The sequence below is a fragment of the Rhagoletis zephyria genome, unplaced genomic scaffold, assembly GCF_001687245.7.
Source record: "Rhagoletis zephyria isolate East Lansing unplaced genomic scaffold, Rhagoletis_zephyria_1.1 Rzeph_scaffold_01020, whole genome shotgun sequence".
Taxonomy (NCBI): Eukaryota; Metazoa; Arthropoda; class Insecta; order Diptera; family Tephritidae; genus Rhagoletis; species Rhagoletis zephyria.
The window spans coordinates 8,856-26,371 of record NW_016158104.1 but is presented as its reverse complement, the minus strand read 5'-3'; the positions used below and the strand labels follow the sequence as shown (position 1 = coordinate 26,371).

Genomic DNA, 17,516 nt, shown 5'->3' with positions numbered 1-17,516 from the left:
CAGGAAAGGGTACTTTTCATTCAACGTACAAGCTGTGTGTAACGCAAACTTAATAATAACAGACCTCGTATGCCGGTGGCCTGGTTCTGCACATGACAGCAATATATTCAACAACAGTCGATTGAAGCATCGTTTTGAGCAAAATGAATTCAAAGAATGTTTTTTACTGGGCGACAGTGGATACAGTGTCAACAAATATATGATGACCCCGCTTTTACATCCCAGTGCTCGTGCAGAAACTTTGTACAACGAGTCGCAGATTCGTACTCGAAATTGCATTGAGAGATGTTTTTGTGTTTGGAAGCGCCGTTTTCCGGTGCTCTCGCTTGGATTAAGGCTTTCCCAAGGCACAATAATAAACATCATTGTCGCCTGCGGAGTACTTCACAACATTGCCCGTCAGAACAAGGACACATACCAATTTGAAGAGGAAAGTCTCAACGTTCCTGAGACTACCGCCCCTATCATTGATGCGGAGGAAATAGCCAATGAAAGGCAAGAAAATAATGTTGTGAGATCAAATCTTATCAGAGATTATTTTTCAAGGTTTGTCAACAATTTAGCTTATATAGCCAAGAATGAAATATATTTCTGCTTTCTTCCAGGATATAATGGACATGCTATAATTGTTGCTTTCGAAGCAGATGATAAACTATTCATTATTTAACTAGAACTAAATATAGCATAAACATATATTTACATACAAAAACACATTAACTTACCTTTCTCACCTTCACTCGCCTATTTTATATATACATACATATGTATGTTCATACTTACTTTCTCCTAATCCCTATAATTGTATACCTACAATTTTTGTCGTTGTACTTACACTATTTACTTACTTATTTACATATCGATGGCTCAGTGGAAGATCGGCATATCTCGGCAGCCAGTTCAAAAACGCCCTATCTCAGAAAACTTTTCAAGAACGCTCTATTTCAGAATTTGATGGAAAAACGCCTTATCTCAGAATTCGGTTCAAAAACGCCCTATCTGAAACGAAAATACATTGAAGATAGGGCGTTTTTGAATCGGCAACTGAGATAGGTCGTTCTTCAACCAAATTCTGAGATAGGGCATTTTCAATCAAATTCTGAAGTAGGGCGTTCTTGAAAAGTTTTCTGAGATAGGGCGTTTTTGAACTGGCTGCCGAGATATGCCGATCTTCCACTCAGCCATCGATATATACTTAATATTTAATATTTGATTTGATTTGATTTAATATAAAAATAAATTATGTTTAATAAAAACTGTTTATTCGTTATATGGAAGCAAATTGCGCAAACAAAAAATCTAAAAAAGTAACGCTAATTTTTAGCCATTTAACACCTGCACTTTGTTCTACTAGAATTCAATGGGGCACAAAGCTACATACTCAAAATCTTTCTAAGAAATCTAATTAAGAAATAACAAAAAATAAATAAATTGCTAAAACTTATCATTATGTGGTGCGGCAATAATTTTTACGACCACTGTATGCACATACATACGATTCCATCATTTTTCCTATTTTGAAACATACAGTGACTCAAACAAATATTAACTTGCGGATTTTGTTAAATGTTCACAATTTTTTCAAGTTAAATGCTTGTTATTTTTCTATAAAATATTGTCCAATTTTTAACCATATAAATAAAAGTTTCATAATCCATACAAACTTTTTAATAATTTTATGTACATCAATATATTTGTTTCAGTGTTTATTAAAGTCCAGTGTTTTTAAAACATTGGAATCCGAAAAACGTTAATTTTTATAAAGACCTATATTTCTATAAAAAAAAAAAAATGTATTTCATTACAAACAAAAAATATATATACAGTGGTGGAAGCAATAATAGAAACATTTTATTTTGACCAGTTTTGGTTATATTACTTTTGTTTATTTAATGTTTAATATTTTTTATAAAAGCCTAGCGCATTATATAACACACACCATATAAATGCACATTTCAAACTTTGTACAAAAATTTAAAAAATTCAACCAATTTTACCGAAATCCCCCAAAAATTTCGAACTTTTTATTCAGAGTTTAAACAAAAAATTCGGTTACGCAGTTTTATAGCTCATTCAATTTTAGTAGGTCAAAGTGCAAATTTCAGAAAGCTAGAAAATCGCATTGATTTTTAATATTTTTTTTTTTAGCTGACGCTGTTAGGCATTTTCTTCCATATTAAAAGAAACTTTGAGCATGGTCGAACATATTTTATATGAAAGAAAATACACAACACCGTCAGCCAAAAAAAATATTAGAAATCAACGCGGTTTTCTAGCGTTCTGAAATTTGCACTTTGACCTACTAAAATTGAATGAGCTATAAAACTGCGTAACCGAATTTTTTTTTTAAATCTGAATAAAAAGTTCGAAATTTTTGGGGGATTTCGGTAAAATTGGTTGAATTTTTAAAATTTTTGTACAACGTTTGAAATGTGGGTTTATATGGTGTGCGTTATATAATGCGGTAGACTTTTATAAAAAATATTAAACATCAAATAAGAATATGAGAGTCCATAAAATAAACAAAAGTAATACAGCAAAAACTGGTCAAAATAAAAAGTTTCTATTATTTCTTCCACCACTGTATATGCATAAATAAATATTTATATAAATTATTTTTCACATTCTTGTTTTATTTAATTTCATTAAATTCTACCCAAAAAAGAATGCAATTAAATTAAATTAAAATAATTTGATGGAGTTATAATGATGTGAAAAGAAATATGGACGCGACATTTCGACCACTTTTGACTAATTTCTTGATTTCTTTCTTTGTTTATTTTCAATTTTTCCTAATAAACAATCGTGGTACAAAGCTCAATAAAAAAGATTTCTCTTTTTGTCATCCATTTTCTTCTATATAAATCTTAAAAGTCCACACTTATCACAAAAACCAATTTATTTTTACAATGGCACGTCAAAAATGTAAACAAAACACAGCTGGTTTGCCCATTTATGAGCATTCACAATGGGTTTTTGTGAATTGTTCTACAAAATATTCACAATTATCGAATTAACTGGAGGTCGGCTAATCTGAGCTTGGTGAAAACGAGAATGTCAAATCAAGGTACCTGGAGATTAGCTATCCTCTAGTTAAATGCTAACTTAACTGGAGATGGTGCAAACGGCCCTAAGTGTGTCTTTTTAATATGAAGGACCCATCTTCAAAACTTGCTAGAATATGCCTAGAACTGTCAGAATACGACTTTACAATTGAATACATAAAAGGTAAATCAAACGTTGGAGCAGACGCACTTTCACGCATTACCATTAACGAACTAAAAGACTCTACGAAACATGTTTTAGCTATGAAAACGCGACAATGACAAAAACAATAGAATTACAAAACGAAAACAATCACACGGACAACCCTACAGTACAAGTTTACGATAAATTTTCGTATAATTTTTCTAAAAATATAAAGCGAGTAGTATCGCATTTTATATACGATAAAAATAACAAAATTTCAAATATTCAAATATGTGCACATTTAAAACACAAGAAACAAGAATTACTTAATTTTGCGAATGTTAACGAAACAACTTGTTTAGACAAGTTACTTTTGAGGCTTGATGCTGAAGCCGGCAATCGCAACATTAAGAAAGTAGAATGGCCAGGAGATGATATATTTTTCAATAATTTCTCTATTTCTAATTTAAAAACCAGCGATAATAATATTTTGAAATGTTTACAAATAGTATTAACGTAACCGGTAGAAACAGTAACTGACGATGATAAAAAGTTAATGGCCCGTAGTCATAGTCAAAATAAAGTCGACTATAAAGTTAGTTGCAGCTTTTTGACATAATTTTCAATGGGATATCTGTCAAAAAAGCTGCAACTAACTTTAAAGTCGACTTTATTTTGACTATGACTACGGGCCAATGACTATGACCATGGGCCATTGAAAACGACGAGCTACGGGCCACAGCTTCCAATTTGTTGTCTTCATTATCTGACGTAGATGACGAAATGATTTTTTTGAACGCGNGACCATTTACCATAATGACCCCATAACAGGCGGACACTGGGGAATGAAAAAACTTTATGCAAAATTACGTACAAAATATCACTGGAAAAATATGACCCGTGATGTATCCAAGTTTGTTAAAAATTTTTCAAAATGTTTATTAAACAAGGTTAAACCCAAAAACAAGGAAAATCTTGTTTTAACGCCAACACCTTGCAAACCATTTGATATTATTGTAATCGATACATTAGGACCGCTACCTGAGTCGAGTAGTGGCAATAGGCTCGCAATTACCATTATATACGATTTAAAAAAGTATTTGGTAACAGTAGCTGTGCCAGACAAAAGCGCTAAAACGATTGCATCGGCCATTTTCGAAAGTTTTGTCTTAACTTACGGTGTAATGAATTCCATTAAATCAGATTTAGGCACTGAATTCAAAAACGAAATTTTCACTGAATTAACCAAACTTTTAAAGGTTAAACACGATTTTTCAACCGCACAACATCATGAAACTGCGGGTACTATCGAACGTAACCACAGAGTTTTTAATGAATACTTACTTACTCATGTTTTACATTTTTACACAACACAACAACTAACACAGTTTTCGATAATAAAATTTAACCTTTTGAATTAATATTTGGGAAAAAGACCACAGTGCCACAAGATTTAAAAAAAGAACAGATTGACCCGATTTACAATGTAGAAAACTATGCGAAAGAAGTTGAATATAGAATGCAGAAGTCGCACTGCGATTGGCTGGGACGAGCCAATTCCTAACGAAGTAAACAACATTTGGAATCTGTTCCGCCAACAGCTAGTCAACGTGATCGGTTGTCAAGTTCCCAGACACTACTTTCTTGGTGGGTCACTACTTGCTCTTCAGTTGCACATATTTGTTGACGCCAGCGAGGAGGCCTTCGCGGCCGTAGCAAATTGCAGAGCACAGACTACGTATAGCGATGGAGTAGTGCGTAGTGCGCCTCTGAAGGCGCTGTCGATTCCTCCCCTAGAATTGCAAGCCGCAGTACTGGGTACCCAAATCCTTCATAGAACTCTATAGAGGGGCTTCGCTTCCAAGAAACAGCGAGTTGTATTCACGCTCAGCTTATGTCGACGAAAATTTTCATACTTCGCGTCCGTGGACGACTAGACTCCGGAAGCTAGATACCCTACGAGTTGAATCCCCTGATAATACTTCCAAGTAGCCACGCGTGTACTAAGCTTATGGTCACCGATATCCACGACAAGATGATGCACCAAAATAGCGAGGCAACGATTTGTCAGATACGGCAGAAGTTCTGGATTCCTCGTCTGCGAAGACTTCTTCGAAGCGTAATTTCGGAGTGCAATGTGTGCAAAATTAAGAACGCTAAGCCTGTGCAGCCAATGATGGGACCGCTGCCGGAGGACCGCCTCACGCTATATAATAGACCATTTCCCTTTACAGGAATGGATTACTTTGGACCAGTAAGCGTGACTATTGGACGCCGAGTAGAAAAGCGATGGGTAGCACTCTTTACATGCCTTACGGAACGTGATATCCATCTGGAGGTTGCATACGACTTGTCCACAGACGCCTGTATTTTGGCGATGTGCAATTTCATGAACCGTAGAGGAGTCCCACGGAGAATACGATCGGACAACGGCAAGAACTTCGTTGGAGTGGATAACGATATAAGGCCTTTCTCAGACGTTTTTGATTGTCAGATGGTTCAGACAGAGTTTACATCTAAGGGCGTGGAGTGGCTATTCAACTGTCCAGCTAATCCATCTGAGTGAGGCGTCTGGGAGCGAATGGTCCAGTGCGTTAAGCGCGTGCTGAGACACACTATGAAGGAAGTCGCTCCGAGAGAATTCAAGAAGCAAAGTCTTATGATAGTTAACTCCCGCCCCCTGACACACCTGCCAACTGCCGGATCAAGAGGAGCCATTGACTCCGAAACATTTCCTGCTTGGAAGCGCCAACACTGAGCAGACCGGTCCCATCGATGAACAGCCGGTAAAACTGTGTGCTAACTGGCGCATCGCCAGAGACCTTCCGAAGAGATTCTGGAAAAGAGTATCTTCCAACGCTAACCCGCCGAGTTAAGTGGTGTCATCCTATGAGAAGTCTGAAAAAGCGAGACTTGGTCTTTATTTGTGACCGAACCGTATCCAGGAAAATTGGCGCCGAGGTTTGGTAGAGGAGGTGTACTCTGGTTCAGATGGCGAAGTGGGACGTGCGAATGTGCGTACGGCTACCGGGCTAACACAAAGGCCTACAGGCTAGCCATTCTTGATGTCTCCAGTGGTGAAACGTGACGGACTCACGGGGGTGGGAATGTTGTGAACTTTGTTTGCAATACTGCATATGGCAACCCCATAGTTTCTCCTTGGCTTGGGTTGACGGTTGACAGCACTATTCATTCATTTCTGCGAGGGCCAGCAACATATTTAAAAGAAATCCCGTCTGTTGCAGTGGCGGTCAAAAGGAACAATTAAAGGAACAAATTCAGTTGGCTCCAAATCTCAAATTAGAAAACGAAATATTGGGATCGATAGAGATGTTTGAGCAGAGTATAACGGTATACTTCTTTTTTAAGGAAACAACAACAACAACAATTATCAAAGGTTGAAGTTCAAAATAAGCTATTTTTGAAATCAAGATTTTTTAAAACAAATAAATGTATTTTGAAAAGTTTGATGTCATTTAATAGGAAATTCGATTCCATTTAATTTGGTATACGTATTTTATATATGTTGTATAGTTCTTACAAAAACTGAATTAATGTAGAATAATTATAAAAACAACACTTTTTTCAGAGAACACCTTGTTGCGTAGGCGGCCTTCGGCCGCACTTAGGGATTGGAACAATCACAAAGTAGAATACTCTTTCTGTGTTGCGAAGAAAAGGCACTGAACACCTTTTAGAGATAACACCTTTCTGCGTAGGCGGCCTTCGGTCGCACTTAGGGATTATAACACTTACAAAGTAGAATTCTCTTTCTGTGTTGCGAAGAAAAGGCACTGAACACCTTTTAGAGATAACACCTTTCTGCGTAGGCGGCCTTCGGTCGCACTTAGGGATTATAACACTTACAAAGTAGAATTCTCTTTCTGTGTTGCGAAGAAAAGGCACTGAACACCTTTTGCAGAGACCACCTTTCTGCGTAGGCGGCGTCAGCCGCACTTGGAGCTTGTTAGCTTTTTTTTATAATTATTTTACATTAATTAAATTTTTGTAAGAACTATACAAAATATATATAAAGTACATATACCAAATTAAAGGGAATCAAATTTCCTATTGAATGAGCTCAAGCACATCCATTGGTTTCTAAGAAATCTTGATTTTAAAAATAGCTTATTTTGAACTTTAACCTTAGATAATTGTTTCCCCAAAAAAAAAAAGAAGTATACCGTTATACTCATATTTTGTTTTCTAATTTGAGATTTGGAGCCAAACTGCATTTATGCCCAATTAAAATGTAAACAAAAAACAGCTGTTTCACTATGGAGGAACTTTCGCCGCTATTGGCAAATAAAATGAGCTGTTCGCTTGTCATTATTGACTGTGCATACCTATGACAACAGAATATGACACGATAATGACAATTGAACTGTGACAATTGAAGCGAAGCCGAAGATGAAGATGATGACGGATCCGAAGACGAATTGTTTTCGTTGCGGCCAAGCTGGCCAGTGTACATAGTGGAAGATGAATGAAATGAGGATTTGTTTCTAAATAAAACTTTTTTTAGATAAAATCAAAAGAAAATAATGAAAAAACAGCAATTCATGAAATAATTTGTATAGGACCACTTTTGGAGAATTTCGCCACTAGTATTATGTGTTACGGCAAGACGTACAGACATTTTTCGAATATGCAAGAATGCCAATTAATACGTTTGAATACATTTTGCCAAAAATTTAGCCAATTTAGCCAATTTCTTGAGAATCCAATTGCAAACAGTTAAATAAATTGTAAACAACTCATCACAGCAAGCGATTCTTCTTTGCAAACAGTACCGCACAGTTTTAGGCTGGCTGCTTCCGCAACGTCTTCATCTTCGTCTTCGTTTGCAGTGTGATACTTTCACATGTTTACTACTGCACTGTTTTACGTCTTCGGCTTCGTCTTCATCTTTATCTTTGGCTTCGCTTCCACTCTGCCTGCAACCTTATTCCCCTTTCAGACACGTCAAGTCTTGAAAGCAGTTTTTCGCATTCTCTTTTGTTATTTCTATTTGCTTCCACACGCGTGAAGTTTAATTGAATTCAAGTCCTTGGTTCTTTAAATGGGAAGCAACGAAAAGATCAAAAGATACAAGAAAACTTGAAGCGAATTGACGGTACGGAGGTATCTGTACTCTTTCCCTCTCTTCTCACCTCCTTCGCCGACGAACGAGCAGACTTGAAAGCAAGACTTGACGTGTCTGAAAGGGGACTTAGAAAAGATACTCAAGAGAAGAGTTTGGAAGCTTAGATTGTGTGTATACACGGAAACTTTTTTCGACGCGATTTTTCACATTTCTTTTGGTCAGGGCCGCAGCCAGGATTTTTTTTCGGGCGTGGTTATGGCAAAATATTTTTTTATTTTCACTTTTAATTCAACATATTTTCATTAAAAGAAAAATACTGATAAAATAAAATATTTCACACAAACAACAAAAAATATAATCGATAATCGCATGAGGCTATTGCCTGAAAATTTTAGCACTTAGGGCCGTTTGCACCATGTCTAGTTAGCGCTAACTGGAGATACATCCTTCAGTTAAGCACGTTAACTGCTTTATCGATCACATGTTATATGCGTGATGTCGAAAACGTCGAGAATGATGTTTAACCGGCAAGTAGTGATAACCAGACATTGAACAACCGGCCCTAAGGGCCGGTTGTTCAATGTCTGGTTATCACTACTTGCCGGTTAAACATCATTCTCGACGTTTTCGACATCATGCATATAACATGTGATCGATAAAGCAGTCGTTGTACTTAACCAGAGCATCTACCTCCAATTAGTGTTCATCAGTCATTGAACAACCGGCCCTTAGGGCCGTTTGCACCATGTCTAGTTAATTCTAACTGCTCTGTTATGCATACTTGGCATTGCTTGAGAGTTGTCACATAAGGAATCTGTTAAATGAGCTTCGCGTGTAAGCGGTTACCCAACGCACAGCATTACATACGTAAAAGTCTGTTGGTTTTTGATTTCTACGTAAAAATGGTATAGCAGTGCATGCAATGCCAAGTATGCATAACAGAGCCTTTACNGACACCTATCATATAACATGTGATTGATAAAGCAGTTGATGTGCTTAACTGAAGGGTGTACCTCCAGTTAGCGTTTACTAGACATGGTGCAAACGGCCCTTAGTGGCATTGTGCTACTATGATAGCACGGCCTCATACAGTCAACTTATGTACAGTGGACTGCATCTCTCCCCATCCAAAAAAAAAACATTGGTACTGTTTTCCACTAGAATTATAAAATCTATTACATTTTAAGACTTCCACCAAAATACCTCGCAAAAATATTAAGATTTACGTGAGCTGAACTGATTTGAAAATACCTCCAAAAATTTAAATTTTTTATTAATAAAAAGTTTCTTTTAGATTTTTTTTTTGAATATACCCAGATTACTAAACAGTTTAAACTTAAAAAGTTTGCATGGAAAATTTAGAAAAATTTTTCTATGGAATCATAATAATGAAATTGTTGATGCTAATTTTTACCTTTTTTCAAAGACTGGTTTAAGAAAAACTTGAATAACTCAGCCAAAACCTTACCAATTTAGACTTATGAGGTATCGTTGGTAAGGTATTTTCTCTCCCTTTTAATTTCTTTGCGAATAAGCTCATTCAAAGTATGAAAGAGGAAAAAGTAGGAAAGAGGAAAAATATTTTTAGAATACAGCTATGCTTTTCTGAAATACATTTGTTCTTTTCTGAAATACATTTGCCCTTTTCAGAAATACATTTGTGTTTTTCTGAAATACATTTGAGGTTTTCTGAAATACATTTGACCTTTTCTGAAATACATTTGCGTTTTTCTGAAATACATTTGAGGTTTTCTGAAATACATTTGGCCTTTTCTGAAATACAATTGCGATTTTCTGAAATACATTTGTGTTTTTCTGAAATACATTCGCGCTTTTCTGAAAGACATTTGAGGTTTTCTGAAATACGTTTGGCCATTTCTGAAATACATTTGTGTTTTTCTGAAATACTGTTGGAAAAGGTGTAGTTTTTCTTACACAAATCTCTGAAAAAATTAAAAAGAAACAGCATCAAAAATCTCATTATTATGATTCCGTAAAAATTTTTTTTAATATTTTTATGAAAACTTTTTAAGCTTAAACTATTTAGTAATTTGGGGGGATTTTTTCCAGAAAATCCTTTAAGAAACTATTTTTATTCATAAAAAACTACATTTTTAGAGGTACTTTCGAACCGGTCCAGCTCACGAAAATCTTAATATTTTTCCGAAATATTTTGGTAGAAGTCTTAAAATATGCTAGGTTTGGTAATCCCACCGGAAAACCGCAACTTTTTTGTGGCGATGCAGTCTAATGTACAGTAGTCGAAAAAATTATAGCTGCACCAAATTTTCAAAACTTTTAAGATATTACTTTTTTTTTTAATTTTGGTTAGTTTTCTTATAATTCATTCTTTAACAACATCCGTCTAAACACAAGGATAAAGGCAGTATCACACGATTGGGTATCCTGTGAATACCGAAATGTATTTCTTTATCCCAATCACGATAACTAATTTGTTAAAATTTTTCAATAGAACATCGCTGTATTGTACCAATCCTTTGACTACAAAAAAATTCCCCATTTTTATATTTTGTACCAATAGACCAATATAAAAATGTTCTCATCTGTACAAATAAACCAATCAGGTGACACTGCCTTAAAAATTTATGCAATTTAAAAAAAATTCAACCAGTTTTCGTAAAAATTTCGAGTTTTTAATAAGATTCTGAGTACGCAGTTGTAGTAGAATAAAATGCAAGTTTCAAGTGGCTAAATACTGCGATTGGCTTTTAGGAATCATTAAAAAACCTCAAAATTTGTACGAAAGTTTGTTGAATTTTTTTTATATTGCACAAATCTGGAAACGTGGATTTACACGGGTTTTGTTAAAGAATTAACTATATTTTTATAAAAAAAAAATAACCTAAATTAAATAACGAAATAATACGTTAAAACTTGGCAAAAAGTGGTTCGGCTATAATTTTTTGACCACAGTATGTATTTTTTAATATCTTTAATTGGACATGCACATTGTACATAAAGGAAGTACACAACAAAATTAAAAAATATTTGCCTTTTTTCAAAGCTGATTTTGCCTTTTTTTAAGTTTTTAGTGCCTTAAAATCCGACATTTCTACATTTCAGGGGGGGAGAGGTCCGAACACCTATTACCCCCAAGCCCCCCTAAATACGGCTTTGCTTTTGGTGTTGCTCGTTTCATTTACACACGGCGATTTTTGTGTATGCAATAGTTGTTGTCAGCTGTGAACCGCTAACTCAATTTACGCAGACGAACAAGAGCACAAAGCGTGTTGCCCGAGCACGAGCCACTCGGCGCCCCCTCCTTTCCTCGTCCCGCTCTGTCCTACTAATCTCGAATTGGGGCAACAAAAATCGCCGTGTGTAAATGAGCACTTAGAAAATTATTTTAGTAATTGCATTGATATATCGATGTATATCGGAAGGTCCGCAAAATCGATTTGCAAACATCAATGTTTCCGATGCATCGATGTTTGTCTTGCGTGTCTAATTCCTTTTGAATGATTTGTTTGCATAAGGCCTCAAGGAAATCTGTCAACCTAATAAATTCACAAAAAAAGAAGGCAAGTTATGTTTACGTTTAGAAAAAAAATTGCCTGGGATGCCGCCAGTGCTATTAATCATATAAATATGATTCAGCGCCATGCCTTTGACACACACAGTGCCATGAAGCAAAGGAAATGTGAGTCAAGAGATCCGTCGGATAACCGAAATAAGTCTAGGCTTCTGTGTCACAATAGGAAAGTTTTGCTGAATGTAAATCCGTATAGTGAACCGTGTTCGTGGATACACTTAACAGAAAAATACCAAAGAAAATTGTTTGGACGTTATGGCTTAGTATCGGCCAGTGGTCCATATATATGCTTCAACATCCGAGGAAAATTGAACTTTATCGATGACTTTATAGTGGAGGAAAAATATTCGCTGCAACAATTATTAAGATCTAGTCAGTCAAACCTGGGATCAATCGAAACAACTAATAATCGTGAGCAACAGATTGCAAACAAACTGTTAAAACTGGAGCAGTGGAAGGTAGAAATGCGCAATAAGATAGCGAAAAAAGAAGCGGATGCTTTAGCTGCGAAAGTGCACAAAAAAAGGTTGATTGAAGAAGTGCGCAGACATTTTGGCTTTAAAGTGGACCCTCGTGAGGAGCGATTTAAAGAAATGCTGGAACAAAGAGAGCGGGAAGAAAGAAAGAAACAAAAGGAAGCTAAACGCAAATCCAAAGAGGAAAAAATTGTAGAAAAATTGTCTTTGAATTCTCATAGGTGAAAACATGTTAAAAACATGATTTAATACAAGGCGTATCAAAGAGGTAGTAGCTTGATAACATTTAAAGGTAAAACCGCTCACTCAATTCGTCCGCCATTGGGTTTTTCTGACATTTGCTAGCATTTTTGACAGCCTCTAGAAATGATTTAAATGCCATATAAATTCAAATAAACAAACTAAAATTTATGATTTGAAAATGTATTTATTAAAATGTGGGAAAAACGGGTTGGCTGTCCATTACATCGGTTTTTGGGTTTTTATAAAACTATCACGAATTTTGTAATGAAACTTGGCGGAGATGTTAACGAGTCATGATTCAATGGCTGCATTTCTTTATTCATTCTAAATGTTTGGAATAAACTTTTTGGGAAATGTTTAGTAGCGCTCACACCGTTTTTGGGGCGGGGAGCGGAGGGGGAGGGGGTGGGCCTCCCCAAACAACTCCCCCCCATAAAAAAAAATGTTCTTTTTAACAAATGTATTTTTGCGTAGAATTCCTTTCTACGTAAGCGGCCTTTGGCCGCACTTAGGGATTATAACCCTCAGGCAGTAGAATTCTCCTTTCTGTGTTNCGACCACAGTCGAAAATCGAATGCAACTCATAATAGGGGCCTTATTCTTTAGAACGTTCCTGATGATATATTAACGTATATTTCAAACGTATTCTGTTTATTCCGGTATTATCCGGAATGTATAAAGAAACGCAGCCAATAACACAAGGTTATGTATTTTGTGACAGCTAAAATTTGACACTCCTTTATCTAGATTTGTATTTTGGAAGTAGGAGAAAGGGGAACAATGTGATCGCCTTTTGCAAAAACGGTAGTAGAAAGGTACTAAGAAAGTGCGCAAAGTATACAATTAGAAGTAAAATATGTATTATTAATTATATGTGAATTTGCAATATATTTGGTGTTTTAATGGAAATACTAAGCAATACGTAAATTAACAGATTTTTAATTTAAGTTATTCGTCATTTCCTGGAACAAATCTAGAATACCGTCCGTTTAATTATGCAAAAACAAAAAATGCAGATCAATAGAACTTTTTACGCTCATTTCAACCATGTCAAAATTATTTAGCGCAAGTAAAGGCGTTTCAGAAGGTTACAATTAAATTCCTAGATTTTTTTTAAACATTAATATCTTTTGAACCACAACCGATTAAAAAACTAATAACGTCACCATAAAGATAATCGATTTATCTTTCAGCTGATATACATAATTGAATTTTTTTTTATATATATTTAAACCAAAACCACTAAAAAACGAACATATGTTATTTTTTCATGAAATGACCTCTTTTGAAAAAAATGCATGATTAATGGTAAAGAAATTTATATTATTTAGAAGGTACAAGCTATACATATTTTATCATGATCTACTTTTGGGTTTTAAGAATTAAGTGATAATAAAAAATATAAGTAAACAAAGCAAATAAACCTCTTATATCTTCTTTGTTTATTGTTTATTTGCATCGTTGAAATCAGCGTAAAAAGTTCTATCAATCGGCACTTTTGGTTATTTTATAGCTAATCGGTCGCTATTCTAGACTTGTTCCAGAAATTTACGCAAACGAAGCTGATGCCAACAAATATTTAGTATGAAGAATTTTTGGTTTAACTACTAATATAACTAGAAACTGTAGAGGTGTGCAACATTCTGCACAAGTAAAGGAGCCGATTTTATGCGTGGGAGCGAGAAGACTGTTTTATTACAAAACCTTCCTATTATTAGGTTCATTCCTTATCTTTTTGTACTAAAATCTGAAAAGTGTCAAAATGCCAGAGCGTAAGCAAAATGCGCTCACTAAAAGAGAATAACAGGAAAAGTAAAGGAACGCAAAAAACCAAATTTTTAGTCCAAAGAATGGCAACAACAAAACTAACGTCAAATAAGAACAGAAATGTATGTACAAAACACATTCACACAAGCACAAGCACAATAAACACTTGCTATATCAATTATTTTTTGCCTCCTTCCAATTTCAATTCATTTTTTTTACTTTTTAGATTATTCTCACTTTTTGCGTATTCTTTAATTTCCGTTAATTTAAATTCAGTTGAGTTTGACACTTTTCAGGATTTTGCCAGAAAAAATTCTTCTGACTAAATCTGACTACTTCGGACTGATGAGAGTCACTCTTAATTTCCGAGTTAAGGAACGCTTTTTGGACTAAATTTGACTACTTCGGACTTTTTCTGACTATTTCTGGGAGATAAGGAACGCTCCTATTGAATCATGTTAACGAGTCATATATTTACATTATTTATGACTTCACTTTAGTTGCGTTCCAGATGCTTCACGAAATTCACGATTTGCAGGAACAGCTGTTTTCTCCATTAATAAACCTTATGGGATGTGGTCACCTGGAACGACTTCCTGTAAAAACCTGCAAATTGTGAAGCATCTTGAACGCAACATTTATTAGTAATAGCATTGGAACAAATGCAGTTTGGCTCCAAATCTCAAATTAAAAAACAAAATATTTAGCCTTATCATGAGTTTCATTTTCCCGAACCGTTTCACTTTTGGTTTCCATGGTATTACAATGGGCGGATGACCAATTTTCGGGTGAATTTTTTTCAGGCGAAACTCGGGATAAGGCAGATTGGGATCGATAGAGATGATGATTGAAATGAGTATAATGGTATACTTCTTTTTCTAGGGTACCAACAACAACAACAATTATCAAAGGTCAAAGTTCAAAATAAGCTATTTTTGAAAACAAAGATTTCTTAAAAACAAATGGATTTTGAAAATTTAGATAGAGATGATCATATATCTAATACTTCTATATTGGTAGTAAGCTAACATCTCAATGTGTAAGCATTCCGAAATCAAAGCGAGACAGTCATTGTGTACAAATACGAGTGAGATATCTTAGCAACAGACGTCATCCTGGGCCACAGCTGCGATTATCTGTTTTTTAGAGTTGCTTATTTTGGTCCAAGCTGTGCCTTATTGACCTGATTTGGATTAAATAGGCTCAAAAACTTAGTACTATTTGTTGTTCAAATGGTAACATATATGCCCAAAAACTTGGAAAATATTAGATGATTGTTTTTTAAATTGTTATTTATAAAATTTCCTTTTGATTTCGACTTTAGAAATATTCATATTATAAAAGTTTTTCACATATGTATTAAGATTTTAAAGTTTTTAAAAAGTACGGTAGAATGCAACAATGTGTTTGAATTTGTTTGCATCTTCGTCAGCTTATTCGTTTGCAGACGGGAAAAATTGCGAACGGCTATCAAAATACTGATTCAAAATATACATCTTTCACTGGACACACAAATTGGGTGTGCGCAGCAAAATTCAGCCCTAATGGCCAGTTAATTGCATCGTGCGGCGACAAGTTAAGAATTTGCGGTACATCTTCAGGCGAATGTGTGCGAACGTTCACCTGGGAAGAGGTATGGGACGACAGCTGGCATTGGCATCCAGACGGTAATCTGGTGGCTTTAGTATTAAGTTGTAACCGTGTTAAGATATTTGACATAGCCGAAGGCGAGCTAATACAGTTGTGTCAAGTGCATTCTTCGCCGGAGAATGATGTTGCATTTCACCCAGGTGGAAATTTCTTGGTGACTGGCGGCGATGACGATACAATAACATTGCTTGATTTATTAGAAGGTCGACAAATTTATACACGGTAGTAGTGAACTTTAGCGGAACCAGGTCAAAATGGACGGGAAAATTATGCACTAACTGGCCATACTGACAAAGTTTGCGCCGTCGCTTTCTCCACGTGGTAGACATTTTGCTTCCGCGGGCGAGGATCGACAGGTAGTTTCTGCTTTGTGTGTGAATACATACATTTTTACATACATTAAAAATAATAATATAATATACATTTAATATACATTTTTTCCCCATATATTCAACAGTTGCTCGTTTGGAAATCTAATTTGCATACATTTGATGCCAATAGCTTTCGCAACAAACAAGCCAGTTCTCAAAGAGTCCAAATTGATTTTAGTCATGCAACTCCGCCATAGACACACCAGTTGCTGGAGTACGAAAAATCTGTGGTGACAGTATTTTAATTGATCAATGACAATCGGTGGCATATGGAATGCGTGATGGAAATTTTCTGGTGCTTGATAGCCGATATACTACAAGAGTGAAACGCTACAAGTGAAACGCTGAGATAGTAATTTTTCTTAAATTTCCATCTTTTATTTGCAGTTACATTAAGAAGCTAATAGAGGGCAGAGCTGTTGGTGAGGAAGGTGTCGAGTTACTGCAGTACTGCAACTGGGAAAATCCACATTTCGCACGTGCCCCACTCGTATGGAATAGTAGCTTATGTCAAAAGGCTGGTTTTAGTATAATGCGGCATTCGCAGCATACCCTCACTGGCGCCGGCATCTATGCTCCCTAGTGGTTATTAGCGCGGACACATTTGATCCTATATGCTCCCCGTTGGAACCATACCTTGCTCCATTTCCTCAGTTTTATCACAGTTTTGAAGAGTATTTAAAAACAAAAGTAAGCACAAATGCTTTTGACCACGAAGCCGAGAAAATAATTCGAGAAAATGGTCGCTATTTTATTATCACTTTAATAAAGGAATTACGCCAACGCCTCCCTACAAATATTGCCACACTAAAAAAAATTTACTTTTTTCGGTTGGAAATGCATTAAGAGTAATTAAACCAAAAGTATTTGTTCAACTACAGCAACAAAAACACAAATATAATGCCGACGAAATAACATCCATAGAGATGCAATGGCAACGGATAACGTTACATACCTGGAGTAATTTAGACTCAACTGTAGAATTTTGGGCCGAAGTTTATCAATTTCGAAATGCCCTAGGAGAAAACCCTTTTGCTGACCTTTGCAACCTAGTTTTTAGTTTTCTTGTTTTGGCTATAAGTAATGCAGAAGTAGAGCGAATATTTAGTTCAATGAATATAATAAAAACTAAGCAAAGAAATCCAATGTGCGTTAAAACGTTAAACGCTATTTTATATATAAGA

General features: G+C 35.5%; 3 protein-coding genes across 6 annotated transcripts in view; all 3 read left to right on the top strand.

Moving 5' to 3' along the window:
- Positions 1-883, top strand: part of LOC108362475 (putative nuclease HARBI1) — a 2,096-nt gene extending 1,213 nt beyond the window's left edge. Inside the window, exons 2-3 of one of the 2 annotated variants that reach the window (XM_017615453.1) lie at positions 1-546; positions 606-883. In XM_017615453.1, coding sequence (XP_017470942.1) covers positions 1-546; positions 606-612 — 553 coding nt within the window. In that variant the 3' untranslated portion in view covers positions 613-883. The other variant, XM_017615451.1, reaches the window with a different exon arrangement.
- A 10,829-nt stretch (positions 884-11,712) lies between these two features.
- Positions 11,713-12,715, top strand: CRIF (growth arrest and DNA damage-inducible proteins-interacting protein CRIF). Its single transcript, XM_017615450.1, has one exon. The coding sequence runs from the start codon at positions 11,822-11,824 to the stop codon at positions 12,524-12,526; it is 705 nt and encodes a 234-aa protein (XP_017470939.1). The 5' UTR covers positions 11,713-11,821; the 3' UTR covers positions 12,527-12,715.
- A 3,009-nt stretch (positions 12,716-15,724) lies between these two features.
- On the top strand, positions 15,725-16,892 carry LOC108362473 (POC1 centriolar protein homolog). Of its 3 annotated transcripts, XM_017615449.1 has the most exons (3): positions 15,725-15,944; positions 16,033-16,164; positions 16,419-16,892. In XM_017615449.1, the coding sequence occupies exons 1-3, from the start codon at positions 15,917-15,919 to the stop codon at positions 16,436-16,438; spliced, it is 180 nt and encodes a 59-aa protein (XP_017470938.1). In that variant the 5' UTR covers positions 15,725-15,916; the 3' UTR covers positions 16,439-16,892. The 3 variants fall into 3 exon arrangements, 1 of the variants encoding a protein (XP_017470938.1); XR_001847477.1 differs by lacking the exons at positions 15,725-15,944; positions 16,033-16,164 and adding an exon at positions 16,176-16,317 and having other exon boundaries at positions 16,463-16,892; XR_001847476.1 differs by lacking the exons at positions 15,725-15,944; positions 16,033-16,164 and adding an exon at positions 16,176-16,317.
- Positions 16,893-17,516: the final 624 nt, after the last annotated feature.

Excerpts from the sequence above, each read along its gene's own strand:
- CRIF (XM_017615450.1), top strand. The coding sequence starts at position 11,822 with ATGTTTACGTTTAGAAAAAAAATTGCCTGGGATGCCGCCAGTGCTATT.
- LOC108362473 (XM_017615449.1), top strand. The coding sequence starts at position 15,917 with ATGTGTGCGAACGTTCACCTGGGAAGAG. Across the intron at positions 15,945-16,032 it reads GAACGTTCACCTGGGAAGAG|CCGAAGGCGAGCTAATACAG; the intron begins GTATGGGACGAC and ends TATTTGACATAG. Across the intron at positions 16,165-16,418 it reads ATTGCTTGATTTATTAGAAG|TTGCTCGTTTGGAAATCTAA; the intron begins GTCGACAAATTT and ends TATATTCAACAG.